Here is an 18,144-nt window from a genome sequence, read left to right on the forward strand (position 1 = left end):
TGTACGGTGTTTATATGGATTACAGAGCAAATTGCTTGTTCTTAGCCAGCTCAGCTGCGTGCTGCCTGCCTCCCACGGGCTGATCTTGGATGCCCGCTGACTCAAGCCGCGTTGCTGTGTGTTCGGGAAGAAGCAGCACCTCCTGCATTAAAGGAGAGGAACAGAATGGGGCAGGGGGGCCGTGAGAGATGGCACCGAGCCCAGAGCATTAGAGCAGAATGGACTACGCTGGCGTATCTCTCGAGGAGCTGAAAGTCCACACTGATACAGTAGCATTTCTGACAGGTTGAAGTTTCTAAATGTCAGACTGTACATTTATGCCTTCGTTTTTCTTGTTTATTTCAGCCATTATACAACCAGCCTTCAGACACCAGGCAGTACCATGAAAATATTAAAATGTAAGTATGTGGCAATAAAGTCTATTTGAAATGTCAGGTTATGCATTAGGCTGGAGCAGAAGAGATGCTCGCCTGCCTCCAGATCCCATTTCCCGTTAAGGCTGAAAAGAAATCGCGTGTACCCTTTTAGCGCTATTGTGTTGCTGCCATTGGTACCCAGAGCATTCAAATGTCTGAAAAAGTACATCAGCCAGGAAGAGCAGAGTTTGTGGGATGGTAAAGGTACCGTTCGATTTGTGTGGCGAGGAGTGGGGTGGGGGGGGGGGAACTCGGCTGTCTTCGTGGGGAGGGAGTTTTAAATGAGTTGGTTAAGGAGGATGGCGTGGTGCGTTTTATATACGGGAGAATGTATTTTAAAAAAGGATGAATGGGGGCAGAAGTTGGAGAGCCTAGGTGGTGTCGGTGGCTGCTCGGAACCCTTTGGCCAGCTGCGGAAAGCTGCGCTAGGAGGAAACGGATCCTCTGCAAGCAAGATTTGGAAACCGTGCTCTGCTGCTTAGCCACTGCAAAGGGGGAGAGCGAATGTGTAATGCTAGTCCCTAAGTTCACCCTGCTTCCCTCAGGTGTGTAATACGACCCAGGAGAGGACTGGGAAGAGCTTCGGCTCAAATTTACAAAAGTAAGAGATCAGCTCAGATCCTCTTGAATTGATGGCCGGGTTACACCCTGGGACGAGCAAGTGTGGCTGAAACTTGGCAGAATGGGGGAGGGGAGAAGGACGAAGCATCTGTGCTGAGCGCCATGTCCGAGTAGTATTTGTAGCTTTTCAAGAGCCTGCACTCCTTAATCGCCTTTCTAACTTCCCCTGCTGTTGAGTCTGACTGTGTGGATTCTTCTTTGAGCTCCCTTGCCTGATTGACAGCCTCAAGTCCAGGTATATTTCAGAATGAAATGTAAGCACAGTTTTGTTTGACACATGCTGAGGTATGAAACTTCATAAACTGTCCGCTTTTTTTAATGTGTTTTCGGGAAGGATAGATTGAAGGGAGAAGTTGGACATTACTTTAAAGTGCCTCTTCTGTCAACGAGGCTGTAATGAACGTTTAATAACAACAGATTATTACAAAGATATTTACCAAGTTTTAATAATCCTGTAGTCAATTACTTGTCGTTTAAACCTCAATAAATGATTTGATAAACAATTGATGTTTAGTGACTACAGTGAGTTACTGCAGATAGATTGAATATAACATAAACTTCTAGATTTATTATCAATTGAAATTAAAAAGGTTCACATGTGGCCTAACAGTTCTTGTCTGGGTTGATTCTATACAGATGATTACTTTCAAATCACCCAGTTGTGGCTACATGGGATACACCTGTTCCAGTTCCGAGCATACCAGCCATTTCCTAATATTCTGTGGCTTTCAGTGGAATGTTAGTAGACACCAGGCGAGTTGAAGTGAAGGAGTTAACATAGAGCTTCTTTCTTATTACAGGATTCAGGATGTAGTTAAATGTGTTATGAACTGACCTGATTTCTAGGCATTTAAGTGGTGTTCATCTCTATGGTATCCATAAAGGGAAAGGATTGTCCAGTGGGGAGAATGGTAGTCTGGGAATCAGGAGACCCAGGTTCAAGTCCCTTTTCCATCACAGATTTCCTGCATGACCTTCGGCAGCTCACTTAAGGTAAAATGTCCAAAAGCACCTAAGTGATTTAGAATCCGAGGCCCCATTGAGTTTTTGCCTTTCTGTGCCTCAGCTCTCCATCTGTGAAATGGGGATGATAGCACTGCCCTGCCTCACATGGGTGCTGTGAGGATCAATACATTAAATTCTGTGTGGCGCTCAGACTCTGTGGGAATGAGGCCATACAAGTGCCCTAGACAAAGAGTAGCAAAATGCCTCAGAGGCATTAACAAATGAAGCACCCCCCTGGGATAGGGAAATATTATCCCTATTTCTCAGGTGGGGAAATTGAGGCACAGAAATTAAGTGCCTGAGGTCAGATCAGAAGTCGGTGGTAACTCAGGGCCAGAACTCATGTTTCTTAACCAAAAAGCTATCCTTCCTCTCCTTGATTTTAAGTGTTACTCTGGATTTCTTTACTTAGTTTAGCCTCTTCTCCAATGATTGAGAAGTCTCGGCTGCCTTCAGCAGCTTCCAGAAACATGGATTATCTTTAAATCTCAGATTTTGTACAAACATAGTTAATTTTTCAAGTTCACGTTTGCTTACCCTCACCTCCTGCCTAAATAGCTTCACTTCTGACTTTTGCACCGAAAGAGTTCATTTCCAGAATGATGGATCCATGCATATTTTGTCAATTACAGCCCATTCATATTGACCAAGAGCATCCCTACTGATTAAGTGGGATCAGAAAACGTGTGGCTTTGATAACCTGTTTACCTCTGTTGATCATCACTCAAGCTTGGCAAGCATTGCCAGAACCCTTCTACAAGTACTCACTTGGATTTTTAGGTGACTGTGCTGTGGCTTGTTCTCTAGTCGATTCACGTTAAGCAAATGTTCTGGCCACTGGTTTAATGAGCAGGGGGATTTGCAAAGGAAACTCTTTGCCATGAGTGAACACAAATGTTAAAGCCACAGGTACTGATACTCAAAGTGGAAGGTTTTTTTTACCAACATCCAGTTGGGGAACAGGAAGAATGCTGTGGGATATACCTGACCAGTGACCATGGATGGGCAGCTGGAATTCTGAATTGTTTGCCCCCAGCACACTGCACTCAACTGGGGAGTTATTAAATTAAAAAATTAAACTGTAAGGAAATGGATGCATGCTCATGGATGTTCCAAGGGCAGGAAAAGAGGCTGTATTTCTCAGATGAATTACACATTGGGAATTATTTACCTGGCTGTAATTCCTGTTCATAATTTTCCTCTGGTGTTCAGGTGTTGGGAAGTACAAAGCAGCAGAAGGAGAATAAGATGCTAGGGAAGGATCCAGCCCAGGAAGGATGCTGCTACCTGGGGGTCTGTATTCTCTGAAAGTTCACCTAGGGCTATATAGCTTAGCGGAGATCCATTCTGCAATGGGATGTTGTTGCTTATTTTGGGAATGAAGTATTAAGCTGCCATCCAGCAATGAGCTCCTTGCAGGCAGATCCCTGTACCTGTTCAGAGCTCATCACATGTCCAGAATGTCACTTGCTTTCTGATAGATATGTTGCATCAGATTCAGTGTTCTTATTGGTTTTTGCTTTGCCACCATTTAAACATGATTGTCTCGAGCCTATGGAAAGCTGTCACAAACAGCATCTCTAAAGTGACACTGTCAAATTGATAGCTAGTCAATTGTGAAAAGAATGGGTTAAAAGTAGTTCCAGATATATTACACCTGCCCGAGTCTCCCTGCCAATTTCTGTGGTTTTACAATCCCATTTTCCTAGTATTTAAATGATTTTCCCTCCCCTCTTGCTTTGTAACAGACCCACACAAACAGGGGAAACTAACTAGCTGCCTGTACAGGGGAACAGTGAAACTGATGATTAAATACAAAGTGCTGTCAAATACACAGAATTAAACACTGAAAAGAGAGAAAATGGTGTTCTCTGATCTTTCGTTCCTAGTCAGCTTAGAGATTACTTGTAGCCATAGTGGGTAATGTATTTCCAGGTAGCAGTGTACAGGTTTTGCTGTTTTTTTTTTTTCTTTTTCTTTTTTTTTTTACATTAATGGTGTCCTTTAATGAGGACTTTTTTATTATGGGTTTGATTGTCCTGCCCCCATAACTTACTGTGTTACAATAAGCAAAAGGAGACCTTAAGGCAGGCAAGTAGGTTTGGGGTTTATGCTCAGAGTGATTTGGTTCTGCAAAAATCTGGAAAATAAACCTTAACATTTAAATTAAAAACATCAATCCCCTCCTTTCTGGCCTATCACAGAAACCTCCCAATTAGCCATTTCAGCTGGTTATCAAAGCCAGTGAATGCACTCCTGGATCTAGGTCAGCATAAGGACCTGAAGCTCTCTCTGTTCCAAATGCACTCTTTTTAACAGTGGTCCCATCTGGAAGGTCTTGTTTTCTAGGTTGTCTTGGTTTACATATTTGCTTTCTTACCTGTTGTTGAATGTGCAAGGAAATTGGCAGGTCACATTCCTCCCACTGTTTCTGTGCCCCAGCCTGGAGTTAAGGGATGTAAAACCAAGGCTCCAAACCACTCCTGGTACTAATGATCCCAGGACACTTTTTGCAAGAAGAGAGCGTGTTAAGCCGCAGCATCTCGACCAGATTCATTTTGATGCTGGTATCCTGGCTACGGCGCTTTTGCTGTTTTGGTTGGAGACATTTCTTCTTCTTCCCTCCCCACTCCTCTTAAAATTGGTGTGTAGTTTTGCTAACAAATAACAGCTGCCATCTTCCACCCCAGAGGTGGCTGAATTACAGTGGGAAGTGAAGTGATCCTCACAGAAGAGTCCTCAGGGAGATGTCTTCAGGATGAAGGACAGGATAGAGTTGGAAGGTAGCATTACAAAGGTACAACAGGTTTCAGAGTAACAGCCGTGTTAGTCTGTATTCACAAAAAGAAAAGGAGTACTTGTGGCACCTTAGAGACTAACCAATTTATTTGAGCATGAGCTTTCGTGAGCTACAGCTCACTTCATCGGATGCATGATGCAAGGTACAACAGTTTTCCCTCAGGCTGAAGTACAAGGGGGTTATCTAGTCCTGTGAATAATTTCATTTTAAGCAGAGGTTTGCTGTAACCAGACTTGCAGCTGGCCTATGCAGGGAAATAATCTGGGATGACCATTCTCCTGAACTATCAACAGGATTTCACTGTAAACTAGTTCTACCATGTTAAACACAGAAGACACCCTGTGTAACAAGTTTCACGCCCGGCCCTGCAAGGGCAGTCTAGCACTTTTTTCTCTCAGTATGCAGATGGTTTTTAATTTATAGTGATTCTTTTTTTTGCTTGCCATTGGATAAGTTCTGTTGTCAGTTACGCTCCTCCTACTCCATGGAAGCCAATGGGTTTGCAGAGGGGTAAAACAAAAAGCAGGATCCCATCCCCTCCCCCCCCATTTGTGCTTCTCTATAGTAGTGTTCTTTGGATGGCAGCTCTAGTTTAATTCTTACTGTTTGGTTTGCTTCCTGATTGGGGCTTTTCACTTATGTTAATAAAACAGACTCGATAGTTCTACCCTTCTTAAAATGTTACCAGTGTCTTTTATTTTCCTGGAGCTTGGTGTTGGGTCTTTTCCTTTGTACAGTGAACATTAATTTCATGCCCCAGTTCATGCCAGTGTTTGCAATTTTGAAAGCTTTTAAGTCTTATTTAACTGCTTTGCTATGTTCTGTTCCCCTTCTGCTTGGGTCCATTTTGGTTCACCTATGTATGCAGACTTTAGAGCGAGGACAGTTAATTTTGTATGCTGCGTCTGCTGCGAGGTCTAAGGCGCTGTCAAGCAGGGTATGCCTAAGACTTGTGACCTACCTTAGAAATCTTTACGAGCTGCTGCGGGAATGTCCTTCAGATGCTAAATATCTGATTTGTTAAAGGAAAAATACCTGCCGCTCTGTCAATGGGAAAGGAGAAGTAAAAGAGCAATAAAAATTAAAATAGCCCCATTTTAATGAGATCCTCTGCAGAGGCTTTTCCCACTGGCTCCGCAGCAATCAGGCATTAGTTATTATTTCATCATTTTAAAACACAACATTGACAGCTCAACTTTACAACACAGTGTTGACAGTCTTCCCATCGGCCCTGAAGATTATTTGAAGGCTATTTAAAAGGTCCTGAACCGAGGCTTGAGGGAAAGAAAGCCCAGAAATTAGAGTGACTCCATATACAATTGGCTTCAGAACAGTCTTCTGATTCCTTGCTTCAGACATTGCTGAAAGAAGGAAGCAAACACACTGGAGACCTAATTCTGCAGTAATCACATGCAATCTCATCTGTGTTGGTTCTTTCTATTGTAGCTTTGTGCCAGATTTAACCTCTTGTAGCACCTTTGCAATATTCTCTGACTCCTAGCACCAAAGGATTTAACTACGAGATATCCACACCAGGAGGATCAATTACCTGCTGTCCACTGTGGGAACCTTTACCTTTACTAAAGTAGACTCCCACCCAGTCAGTCAGGAAAAACAACCCACCATGACTTTTCCCCTGAAGGACCAAGTTTATGTCATGGTTTGCATAAAGGGCTCCGTAGTTTGGAGCAAAATATCAGCCACCTCTGAGCCCTAAAGAGTTCAGGAAGCTGAAATTAGGCAGCTAAACTCGAGCTGGCTCAGGCTGTATCTTCTGTTCAGAGTTTCACGCAGGCGTTTTCTTCAGTCTCAGTTTACTTGGATTTTCAGTCCTTTGCTTTTTATGGCTCTGCTGTGAAATCAGAGCTTGTTCCAAACTGGGCCAATGTTCTCTTGAAACACTTGCAGATGTGTTGGAGATCCTGGACCGAGTTCAGCGTTTGCAGTTGCACCTGAAATGGGGGTCACACTATTGCATGATTTGGGTTTCTCATGCCTCTAGGAGCAACCCAAACCGCACTGTTGCGTATTGTTTCACTGTGATGGGCTCATTTTGCTAAGCATAGCTAGTGGGTTTGATCCTATGCTGCCACACGGTTAAGAATTCAATACAGGGCATGTAGGCTCAAGCTTTCAAAAGGGATTAATGATATGGGGGGCTGTGTTTTTAGGGGTCCACCTGGGGCAAACTCAGATCTCAACTGGGGCTCCAAAATCACTCATTGAGTTTGAAAATTTGGGTCGTTTATTTTTTTTTTTATTGGACAGTATCACTTTGCCTTTATCAGCGTAGCAAAATCCTGACCTGTAACACAAACACTATCAGACTCTGCCAGGCTAGCTTATTCCCTTTCGGGTCTTTCTCAGAGCAGTTTCAGACATTCACCTCATCAGCAATTCACCTAACAGCCCCCCCTCCCCCCCATTCAAGGTTTTTTCATCCCCTTTCTTTCCCGTGTGCTTGTGCTCGTGCAGAAGTATTAGCTTGTGATGAATTATTCAATGATGGAGAATCACATTTCAGCCCCCAGCTTGTTGTTCCTACCAAGCCTGGCGCTTGCTCTGTATGGAATACCTTGAACAGGCCAGCACTGAAACAAACAGCGTGGGCTTCAGGAGAAGACAAGTCGGGTAATGCCGGGGTGTCTTTTATGGCTGGAAAGGCTGCTGCTGAAGAACTACAGGGAGGCTTGCACTTGTCTGATTTTTGTCTTCAGCCCAAAGGTGCAAAAAGGACCTAAATTGAATCTCCCGGTTTGACATTCAGGACACCAGGCACGGAGAGAACAGCTGCCAAAGGAAGTTATTCAAGCACGTTGGACATTAAAAAAAGGAGTGGATACCAGGCAGGGGCATAAACATTGTGTGGCATGGAGGGAGTTCCACTCGGGAACCTCCGAGGGCCCCGACACCCGTAATACCAGTCTGCCTGTGACGGCATTCCCTCGTCGCCACGGACCACAGTCATGCCGAACGCAGCGTATAAGCTTCTAGGAGGATTAGTGGTTCAAGCCTTTTTCTGCTATTTACAGATAAAAGCTGTGATAATTTGGGACATCTGCAGCCAAGTGCACTTTGTATTTGCAAGGATGTGATTCAGAAAATGGTGATGTGATTGGCAACCCACTTACAGTATCTTTCCTTTGACTAGTGTCACTGGGCTCAAACGGTGCCTGTAAGCACATGGAATGCATTACAAGTGCCTTACAGCAACTCCGGAGAGATTTGCCTCTGTCATTTCAGGCTCCCGTTTTATTTTGTCATTAGTGGTGGTAATAACACTGTTAACTTAGTGGGGCCTAAGTGCCCTGGAATAAATTAATAGGAAAACGGACACTCTGGATAATGGAACCTTTTCTCCCCGCTCTCCCCCCCCCCCCAAGGGGTTCTGAATGTTGTACGTGGAGCGTTGCTTCTCCACTTCATTGCGGTTAAGGGGTGTGAAGTGACTGTGGGTAAATAGGGATATACCCTGCTAATATGGTCCCATCTCGGAGCAGGAGCAAGGAAATGGATGAGTGGGATGCTACATGCAACCTATAATGCACCGTCTGCCCTCTCTGATACATTTGATCAGGTGTCACTCACACCTTTGTAGGTGTAAGGGTAGCCCGTTTCCACACTCTGCCCTCCAAGCATGTGAGCTGGGGCGTGGTAAGCAACACAAAGTACTGGCACGGCGTCTGATGTGCCTGAGTACCAAAAGGAACTGGGGCAGCAGCAGAAACACAAGCCGGCAGGAAGCAAGCCAGCCTTTCCTTTACATACAAGCTATTCCCTTTTCCTTGGCTGCTGGTTAGTTTCGATCTCGGAGCGTCTCCGTCTTGCGGCGTGGATTCCAATGATTGAAGACCCCAGACTCCCTGGTTTGTTCAGCTCAAGTCGTAATCCGGCTTCTGCCTTTGTCCCTGGGCTCCACAACAAATGTCACTGTATAATCAGGCTGCCAGCAGCTAATTCACCCTTACTGCCATACGTCTTGGCAGGCTTGATCCCTACCTCTGTTTATACTGACTATTTGGTGAAAAGGATTCCTGTGTAATTAAACACCTGAGATTAGTTTTGATGAAATAACAAAATTCCTTTGTCCCTTGTGCTGGTTCAAACTTCTGTGCAGGCAGATTTGGCAGATCTGTATAGTACCCCAGACCTGTGTGTAGCTGTAATTCTTATCACAAGAGTTTGGAGCAGGGGTGTGGGCGGTGCGTGCACAAAATGCGTTAAGGTTACAACCCAGTTGAGTCTAGCCAAGTAATTCATGTGGGCTCAGGCCAAATAACTCAAAAGCAGGCTGATGGGTGCCCTCCTCCATTGTGAAAGCCTAAAATGAAAACAACCACATGTCAAGCGGGTTAAGGTGAAAGTTTCCACTTTAACAGAGTATCTTTGCTGCCCTTGGTTTGCCTAGAGAGCGAGAGGTAGGTTTTTTTGTTTTGTTTTGTTTTTAAATTATAGTACTTAGTGATTATGGGACCAGTTCTGGAACACTTACTCATGCATACAAATAATCTCATTGAAATCAGTGGGGCTACGTGGGTGAGGAAGGATTACTCATGAGAAAAGGCTGCAGAACTGGGCCTTAAATTATGGGTGCTTTGAATCCTGCTTTTTTTTTTTTTTTTTTTAAATAGGTGATGGTTCCTGCCCCAACCTCATTCATGATTAAAACCATGCGTTTTTATTTATTTAACATCTGTTTCCTCCTCCATCCCTCAGACCAAGTAGGCACAGGTGGAATGAGACTGTTACAGACTCTCTGCACTTTCTCCCCTTGGCTTTGTTGTCTTGGTAGAATCTGCTTGGCAGCAGGCTGGGCAATATCTGATTTCAGACCAGGCCATCCGTACCGGTGTCTATTCCAGGGGTGGCCAGCCTGAGCCCGAGAAGGAGTCAGAATTTACCAATGTACATTGCCAAAGAGCCACAGTAATACATCAGCAGCCCCACCCCCGCTCCCAGCGCCTCCCACTGGCCGGCAGCCCTGCCAGTCAGTGTCTCTCCCTCCCTGCACCTCCCAATCAGCTGTTTTGTGGCATGCAGGAGGCTCGGGGCGGGGGGGAGCGAGGGCATGGCAGGCTCAGGGGAGGGGGTGGGAAGGGGTGGAGTGAGGGCAGGGCCTGTGGCAGAGCCAGGGGATGAGCAGTGAGCACCCCCCCCCCCCCCCGGCACAGTGGAAAGTTGGCCCCGTAGCTCCAGCCCCAGGGTCGGTGCCTGTACAAGGAGCCGCATGTGGCTCTGGAGCCACAGGTTGGCCACCCCTGGTATTTTCCAAGCAAGAAATCCCATGCAATTCAGCCAGCTGGCACCCTTTTCCCCCAGAAGAGGGGCGCCCATACTTTGTGACACAGAGCGCTGTGCCTGGCTTTCACTTCTAAAGATACCCATGTTGTAAAATACAGCATTGCACACCTGCATAGTGTTTGCTTGGGCTCCTGTCCTCCTCAAGAGCCAAATGGAAAGGACTTCTTGTTTGAGTTCACCAGCAGTAAAAACAAAAAACCCCAAGGGGTTCGCAGAGCGATTTGAGATGAATAATAGGCTTGGGCTCTGGCATATCTCAAATCAGGAGTCTCTGGGCTCTACTTCCATACCATAAGCCCAAGGGTGGCCGTAAACTGTGTTTTAAACACTCCCTGCCTCAGAGGCTGAGCATATGGCATTGCTGCAGATTTCACATCCCTTGCCTTGATTTCCCCCCCTTTTCTCCTGGTTCTGAAGCAGACTCTGGAGACAGCTGCATTTCTAGGGATCTCAAGTACCTCCCTACCTTGCTTCACAATCCGCCAGCTTTTCGGAGGAGACTGAGTAGTCAACTAATTGTGAGCAAACCTCTGTACAAATCACTCGAACGGAGTTCTTTCCAGCACATCTGCAGCTCAGAATCCAAGTCAAGTTTTTGGCATGGCTCCCTGCCCTCAATCCATAGCACAGCTTTCAAAATTAACTCTCAAGATTAGCTCCATACCTCCATCCGTTTATTTTTTCAATCACTTTGAATTCTCCAGATCTTTAAGAGCCCAGGGACTGAAGACATAGTTCCTGAGGATGGATGCCCCTGCAGGGGATGGTGTATTGCGACGATGACCTTCCTAAAGTTCTGCTACAAGCACTGTGTGCCTCTCCAGCTGTTACAGAGGACAGCCTTTACCTTCACCGGCTGCGCAGCGGGAAGTTCGGTTTGCCCTGGGAGCAGAACATGTGCTCCTCAGACATGTGCTCTGAGTTAACCTCCCTGCAAATGGTTTCTAAGTAACAGCGGTGTATGTAGCAAGATAAACTGTGAAGCGTATTTATATTTCGCAAGATCGTACTAACCTTTGCAGGCTTGACCTTAACAGGAAAGGTAAAGCAGCAGAAACATTTAGAGTATGTTTTAAAAAACCAAACAAACACAACCCTTCCGTTAGCTGATTATTTCAGCCCTGATCATGATAAACATGCACTGGCTTTCAAGACATTTCCAGGCTTTACAGCTGCAGAGTGATTAAGCCTTTGCCTACATTAGTATTCTCAAGGTCAGACATAATGCAAAACTCAAGACTACTCATTAGTTGCGTAAGAGCCTCCGACTTCACAGGTGTGAGGCAAAGCTTAAAGGGATACTCTTCTGTGGAAATGGAGCCTCTAAATTTTGCCTTTGCTTTTCCTCTAAATTTCCTCATTTACTCTCCTATCTGCTGATGAGTTTCAAGGCAGCCACAGCCTTCCGACCTCACAGGTGTGAGGCAAAGCTTAAAGGGATACTCTTCTGTGGAAATGGATTTCCATGCTTACCTTTAAATTGACACCAGTGAGCCCAATCCTGTCATCAGTGACCGTTGCGACTCCCATTGACTTCCCCATTGGAGGATGAATCGGGCCCCCCAGTGATTAAAACTGAAATAGCGTTAGCAATCTAGAGCCTGTTTCACCCCTGCGTTGACTCCAGTTTTAGGTCAGCGGAGCTCTGCTGATTTAGTGCAGTTGTGCTGCCTGGCACTGGACTGGTGAGTCAAGCCCCCGAATGCTTTTTCCACGGTTTGTGCTGCTTGGAAGCTGAAAACGTGTTGGGTTTTCTTTTGTTTCTGGTCAATTTCAGTTCTCCTGCAGAGTTGTGATTCAGCATTGCCAACCCCAAGCGTTCAAAAATCAAACCAGCCAGGCTCTCTTTAATCCCAGATTTTAAACAGTAATAGCTGTTGGGTTCCTTTGATTTGCCTTTTCGTGTTTGAGGTTTAGGATTCACGTTTTCACCCTTTTCTCTGTAACCGGGAAACGCAGAAATAAAATGTTGTTCGTTTTTAATTAAAGCTGAAGTGCTCACCGTCACCTGACTCCGAGAGCTGGGGCTTGACGAAAAGCAGCAAATGTCCTCAGACTTGTGATAAAATCATCAGAGTTGGGAACACTGTGTTTTCAGATGACCTGTTTCCACTGGAATTTGAAAATAATGGGAATGTGTTTCTGGGGATTAGGTTCCTATCAAAGCTTGTTCACACAGAAGTCCAGATTGTGACAGTGCCTCTTTAAAAATAAACTGTCTGCTGTGGCACCACATTGCGCTGGAATATAGAGAAGAAAACACATCCCGACTGTTGGGGTGAACAGAGGTTAATTCCAGTGTTCTGAGTGGATCTGGCTCAGCAGGGCCAGTGAGAAGCCAAGAATTTCTTCAGAGGACTTGGGAGAGAAAGCTCAAGAGGGGTGGGGGGTGGAGCAGTGAAGGAACTTTCTGCCTGGAAGGCCTGATATTTTGCAGGCCTTGATATTATGTTGGATCTGGCTGCATTTCATCTTCATCCACCCGAGCTGCAGTATTCCAGAGAGGAAACATGGCCTAGTGGATGAAGCACAGGACAACAAGTCCTGGGTCCTGGTCTCTGGCTCTTTCCGTGACTCACTGCATGATAGTGGGCAAAGTCATTTCACCTCGTGCCTCAGTTTCCCCATTTTTTAAAAGCGGGAGAGAATACTTTATCTTCCTCACAGGTGGATGGTGAGGTTTAAGTCAACAATTAGCTGCAAAACACTTCGATGGAACATGCTGTAGAAATTTAGACGAAGCACAGTGGGATTGTGTGATCCAGTGGAGAAAAGCCTCTCTCAGTGATGTTGGTTAAATAGGTCGAATGCAAGGGTGAGCAAATTTTTTGGCCCGAGGGCCACATCTGGGGATGGAAATTGTATGGCGGGCCATGAATGCTCATGAAATTGGGGTTGGGATGCAGGAGGGGGTGAGGGCTCTGGCTGGGGGTGCGGGCTCCAGGCGGGAGATGAGGGGTTTGGGGTGCCAGAGGGTGCTCTGGGCTGGGACCAAGGGGTTTGGAGGGCAGAAGGGGGATCAGGGCTGGGGGGCAGGGGGTTGGGGCGCAGGCTCTGGGTGATGCTTACCTCAAGCAGTCCCCTCTCCGGCTCCTATGCGGAGGTGGGGCCAGGCGACTCTGCGCACTACCCTGTCTGCAGGTGCCGCCCCTGCAGCTCCCATTGGCCGTGGTTCCTGGCCAGTGGGAGCTGTGGGAGCGGCGCTTGGGGCAGGGGCAGCGTGCGGAGCCCCCTGGCTGCCCCTACGCGTAGGAGCCGGAGGGGGGGGACATACCACTGCTTCTGGGAGCCGCATGGAGTTGGGCAAGCCCCCTACCCTCCTCTCTGGCTGGAGCACCAGAGCGGGACAAGCCCCAGACCCTGTCCCCGGCGGGAGCTTGAGGGCCGGATTAAAACGTCTGGCGGGCTGGATGCGGCCCCCGGACCGTAGTTTGCCCACCTCTGGTCTAATGGGTTGGGCTCTGATCATTGCAATGCAGATTGGAATAACAGTGGGTCCTTTGCAAACATACAGTCAAAAAGAGTGATCCCCTCTCCTCCCCAAAAAACAGCCCCTCTGGCATAGATTTTTTTTCTTTTGTGATCAACACTGTCCATATATATATGCACATATAATCATCATTATAATAAAAAGGGTGCCGTTTGATATGCAGGCCCTGGTTCAAAAAAAAATTCTAGATCCAGGCAGTTATCTGCAGGGACACACAAGCCTTATGCTAATATTTGACATCGGTATTAATTCTGTTAACGTTATCGCTGCCCATAATTGGACTTGCATGGTGGTTTCAGGCTGAGTGTTTTACTTTCAGAAGGCTCAAACTGGGGATGCTTGACTCTAATTCAGGCAGTTAGCTACTGTTTCCTGTTTGAACAAGGAGGTTGCAGATGCCACTTGCAAGCGCTACCTTGGAAATCCAATTCTATTTTTACATCAAAGTGTTCAAGGTGAAGTCAGAGAGAATGACAATGTGGTGCGGCTTAACCGGAGCTCTGGGATCCAGCATTCCTTTGACACCACTGGTAACTAAATAAGAGGGGAAAGCAGAATAGAACATTATTACTCAGACCACGAATCAAGTCAGAGTTGTGTGCATCCTGCTGGGTAATCAAAGCAGATCCCAATAGGATAAGCACGGTCACAGGCTGCTGGGAACAAGAGGAGGACCTTGACCCATGTCCCATTATTATTTGGATAGCATTTTGCAGGCAGGTTTAAGAACAGCCCCTGCTCCAAAGAGCTTACCGTCTAGGGAGAAAACCTATAAATGCCAGGAGAGGAATTGAGAAGCAACCAAAGCAAATGTGGGTGACTGAACGGCAAAGGGTAGAAAGTGTCTTGTTAGGACCCTGTGCGCTGTTGGAGGAGGGAGGAGGCAGTCAGCATCGTCCCTTCTTCTCCAGAAAGTAAATCCAACTCTATACACTTTTTGTATAAAGGTGACCTCCTCCTTTTTTATCCATCCATGATCCATCCATCCATCCATCCCTTTTTCTGGCTGGCTAGCTCTTGGGCTGCTCCCTGTGTTTTGGAGAAATGCTGCTTAGAAGGATTCAGTGTCTACAATGCCGCTCCTGCAGGAGGGCCAGATGAAGGCCGGTTATTGCGGCGGCAGGGGTGGGAGGGCACAGTGTGTATCGTGGGTCCCCAAGGGTCTGTGGATCTCTTTGAAAATGAAGTCCATCCACTCTGCTTCTCTGTTTTGTATTTTTTTCCAGTCAAGGGACATGGGGAGGGGAAGAGGGAGGGAGAGCCAGATGGAGAACACTAGGTGTATTTCATTTTGGGAACTCCTGGGTGGGTGGGAAAGATTCTTTTTAGGCTCCTGATAGTAATTACACACCATGCAGCTCTGCTTTCATTGGGATCAAAGGCTTCTTTGCAGACACACACTCGCACCTGATCTTTGTTCTTTGCCAAGAGTTTCTATTACAATAACAACTGGCAGTGCGAATGTGTGTTTGAAACAGTTCAGCACTTGGGTTCAGCCAACATTTCACAGGCTTCTGCGAGCCCCTCGGCTCTCCATCCTTAGGGGTGGGGACTTTTTCTTTTCTACATGGTATTTTGGACCTCTTAAAAAAGGGCGGGGGGGCTGAGACGTGTCTGGCTGAAAGTGCGGATTGGTTTTATCCACATGGGTTACTTTTTATCCCTTATAGCTGCTGCTGAGTTCCTGATCCTGCATGGTGCTCAGTAGCTCCTGCAAGATGCTGAGCTCACTCAATTGATTTGCTTGCTCCTTTACAGGACAGGGTTCCCAGGGAGTAAAAGGGGTGGGAGATTTCCTTGCACCCAGGTTTCCCTTGAAACCATCACTTCAGACCTGCCACTTCCGATCATTTGGATCCTGTAGGTAGGAAATCGAGCCCACTGTGTGTGTGTTGGCTAGTCAGGCATGCGTTCCGGGCAGCTCTCCCTTCCCTAGGCTGGGAGGGTGGCTGTCCTAAAGTTCTCTTTGAGAGGTAAGTGGAGAAGCAGCGTGGTCCTGTTGGTTTGAGTCCTGGGCTGGAAACAAGGAACTCTTGAGGGTTCTAATCCCAGCTGTGCCGCTGGCTTGCTGTATGACCCTAGGAAAGTCACTTTACCTCTCTGTGTAGAGAGGTTGCATGGAGCTGTAATTACATCCATACGTCTCCAGCAGCTCCCTCTGTCTCTGCAGAACTGCAGCGTTCCAGAAAGAGCAAATCAAGCCTAGAGTAAAGAAAACTTCCGCAATGTGGAAAGTTGCAGCACTGTCTCTGTCTGCAGCCAGCAGTAACCCCAGCTCTCAGGCCCTGATGCAGCTAGGTGCTTCGGCTCATGCCTAACGTTAATCAGTGAAATAAATGGGTTATTCGCATGCTGAAAGTTGGGCACATGCTTAAGTACCTTTCTGAGCTGGGACCTAAGAGAGGCATCAGCTGCCGACTCAGTCCCGCCGAAGCCGAACCTGGTGATTTTAAACGTCAGCATTGCTCTCCTTCATTTCTGAGCATTGTAGCAGAAACATCCCATTGCCCTGTAATTGTGGTATAGCTTCCATAGAGCGCTACTGTATTTTTTCCTACTCTCACCTCTGTTTGTCTGTTCTTCCAGCTGTAAACCGCGTCTTAACATTTCATTGTACCATAGGGGTGCTGTGGAGTTAATGCTTTGAGGCAGGACCGTGGGGGCGGGGACTGTAGGCGCCAATACGCCATTACTGTTACGTGGCTGTCTTTCTTTCGTCACTTGGGAAATGAAGGGTCTGGTTCTCCAACAGGCACTATGCTGGCTAGTGCTTGCTCCCGGGACTGGTGCGATTGACATAACGTAGAGCACTTGGCATCTGCGGGACTACGTGTGATAGCGAGCAGTAAGTTTAGTCGCAGAGGTCAGGAGGATTAAGGGAGCTAGTGAAGTTAGTTAGAATCTGTGGCCCTGATCCTGGAAACACATCAGTGAGTAAAGTTACACACGCGTAAACGTCAGTAGGGTCAGGCGCTGGGGTGACTGGACGAACCCCAGGTGAAGTGCGTACTGCAAGGCAAACAATGCAGCTTATCAAAGGAGCATTGAGAGAGACTTTGGCCTGTGTAGCAGAACTGCAGGGACCGGCTCAGTTTTGCTCCAGAGGGATAGTAAGGGCCGTATGTGCCGTGCCACATCCACCGCTCTGAGGTTGCGTCATTTCAACGGGAAGGTAGAAATTGTTGCATGGTGTTGGAAACAGAAGGGGTGTGCAGGACTTCGCATTTTAACGGACTGTTATGTTTTTTCCCCCTTTTCTCCGCTGTAGAAACCAGGCAATGCGGAAGAAGTTAATTTTGTACTTTAAGAGGAGAAATCATGCTCGTAAACAGTGGGTAAGTGCAGTTCCTAAGTCTTATTTTATATGTGCATAACAGATGCAAAGAAGACTCCATGTTTAGCTCTTGTACGTAGAAAACAAAAGGAGGGATCCCAGCACAGACAGGTTGGTATTTAGCATGTTACCTGTTGCTTTTTTTCCTTCTTGTAGGATCCTCTGTCTTCCATGCTGTAGCAGCCTCCATTATAAAAGTAACTTGTATGCAAGTAACCCAGGGCCTGATTCTGCGGTTCGGCAGTACCTTACTCCACAAATATCCCCATTCACAGGAAAGGCGAATAGCCTCTTGCTTTATCCATAGTGGAGTCCGTCGTTGATTTCAATGGGACTGTTTGTGGAGTACATTTCTACTCAGTGTAAGTAATCGGGTCCTGAGAGAAGAGTGAAGCTTATGTTGACTCCACAGCAGACAAATTGTATGAAGATTAATCTCACTCTTTCCAGCTGACCACAGAATTACCTTTTAGGAATTTGTGGTTTAAAACAAAACAAAACAGCTCCGTCCAATTCTGTTGCAAGAAAAGCTGTCTAAAAGTGAACTGCAAACACTTTTCATGGAAGTTACTCTTCGTTACGTAATGGAAAAGACATGGGTTTTATGGTGAGATTTTGAAGGGACCTGGTCAGATGGTTATAAACCTAAACTTCAGATTTTATACAACATTGCCTCTGGAAAGTAACCGAACGACCCCATTGTGCTGCTCCATGGTCACTGGAAAGTGAAACCTAGAAACAAAAGTGAAACTGACCAGTCTATTATCCATTGTCCAAACTAAGTGAAATGCCAAAAGTAAACAAACAGCCCAGATTGGGAAGCACAAATCAGATTGTAAACAATTTTTGTTTTAAGAATCTAAATGATTATTAGTCTCACAGGTGAGGCATGTATTTTTTTTCCATGTCAGCTATATGTTGCAATGGACTTTCACGTTAGACTATTTAGAAACGCAGACTTCGATATAGACACTACTGAGCTGCCCTCTGTGGGGAAGCCTGAAATGTGGGATTTAGCTTCTGATGTGGAAGGGTTAGCAGGTTTTGTTAAGTTCCGTGGGAGTGGAAGTTTGCATGAACCTGGGAGGGATAGTTAGGAAAGCTTTGAATAATGCACATCGGGGAAGTGGTATTAAAGCTGTGACTGTAAAAGCCACGCTTGGAGGGGCTGTTCCTG

General features: G+C 46.3%; 2 protein-coding genes across 12 annotated transcripts in view; both read left to right on the plus strand.

Annotated features, from left to right (window-relative positions):
• SCARB1 (scavenger receptor class B member 1) overlaps positions 1-18,144 on the plus strand; it is a 540,196-nt gene that overhangs the window by 462,420 nt on the left and 59,632 nt on the right. The window lies entirely within an intron of this gene.
• Positions 1-18,144, plus strand: part of NCOR2 (nuclear receptor corepressor 2) — a 398,218-nt gene that overhangs the window by 221,129 nt on the left and 158,945 nt on the right. For all 11 annotated transcript variants that reach the window (XM_074972263.1, XM_074972265.1, XM_074972262.1 and 8 more), the window contains 2 exons: positions 346-398; positions 16,902-16,968. In XM_074972263.1, the coding sequence (XP_074828364.1) occupies positions 346-398; positions 16,902-16,968 (120 nt within the window). The remainder of the gene's footprint in view (positions 1-345; positions 399-16,901; positions 16,969-18,144) is intronic.

This window comes from Natator depressus, chromosome 15, assembly GCF_965152275.1.
Source record: "Natator depressus isolate rNatDep1 chromosome 15, rNatDep2.hap1, whole genome shotgun sequence".
In the NCBI taxonomy this organism is placed as follows: domain Eukaryota; kingdom Metazoa; phylum Chordata; order Testudines; family Cheloniidae; genus Natator; species Natator depressus.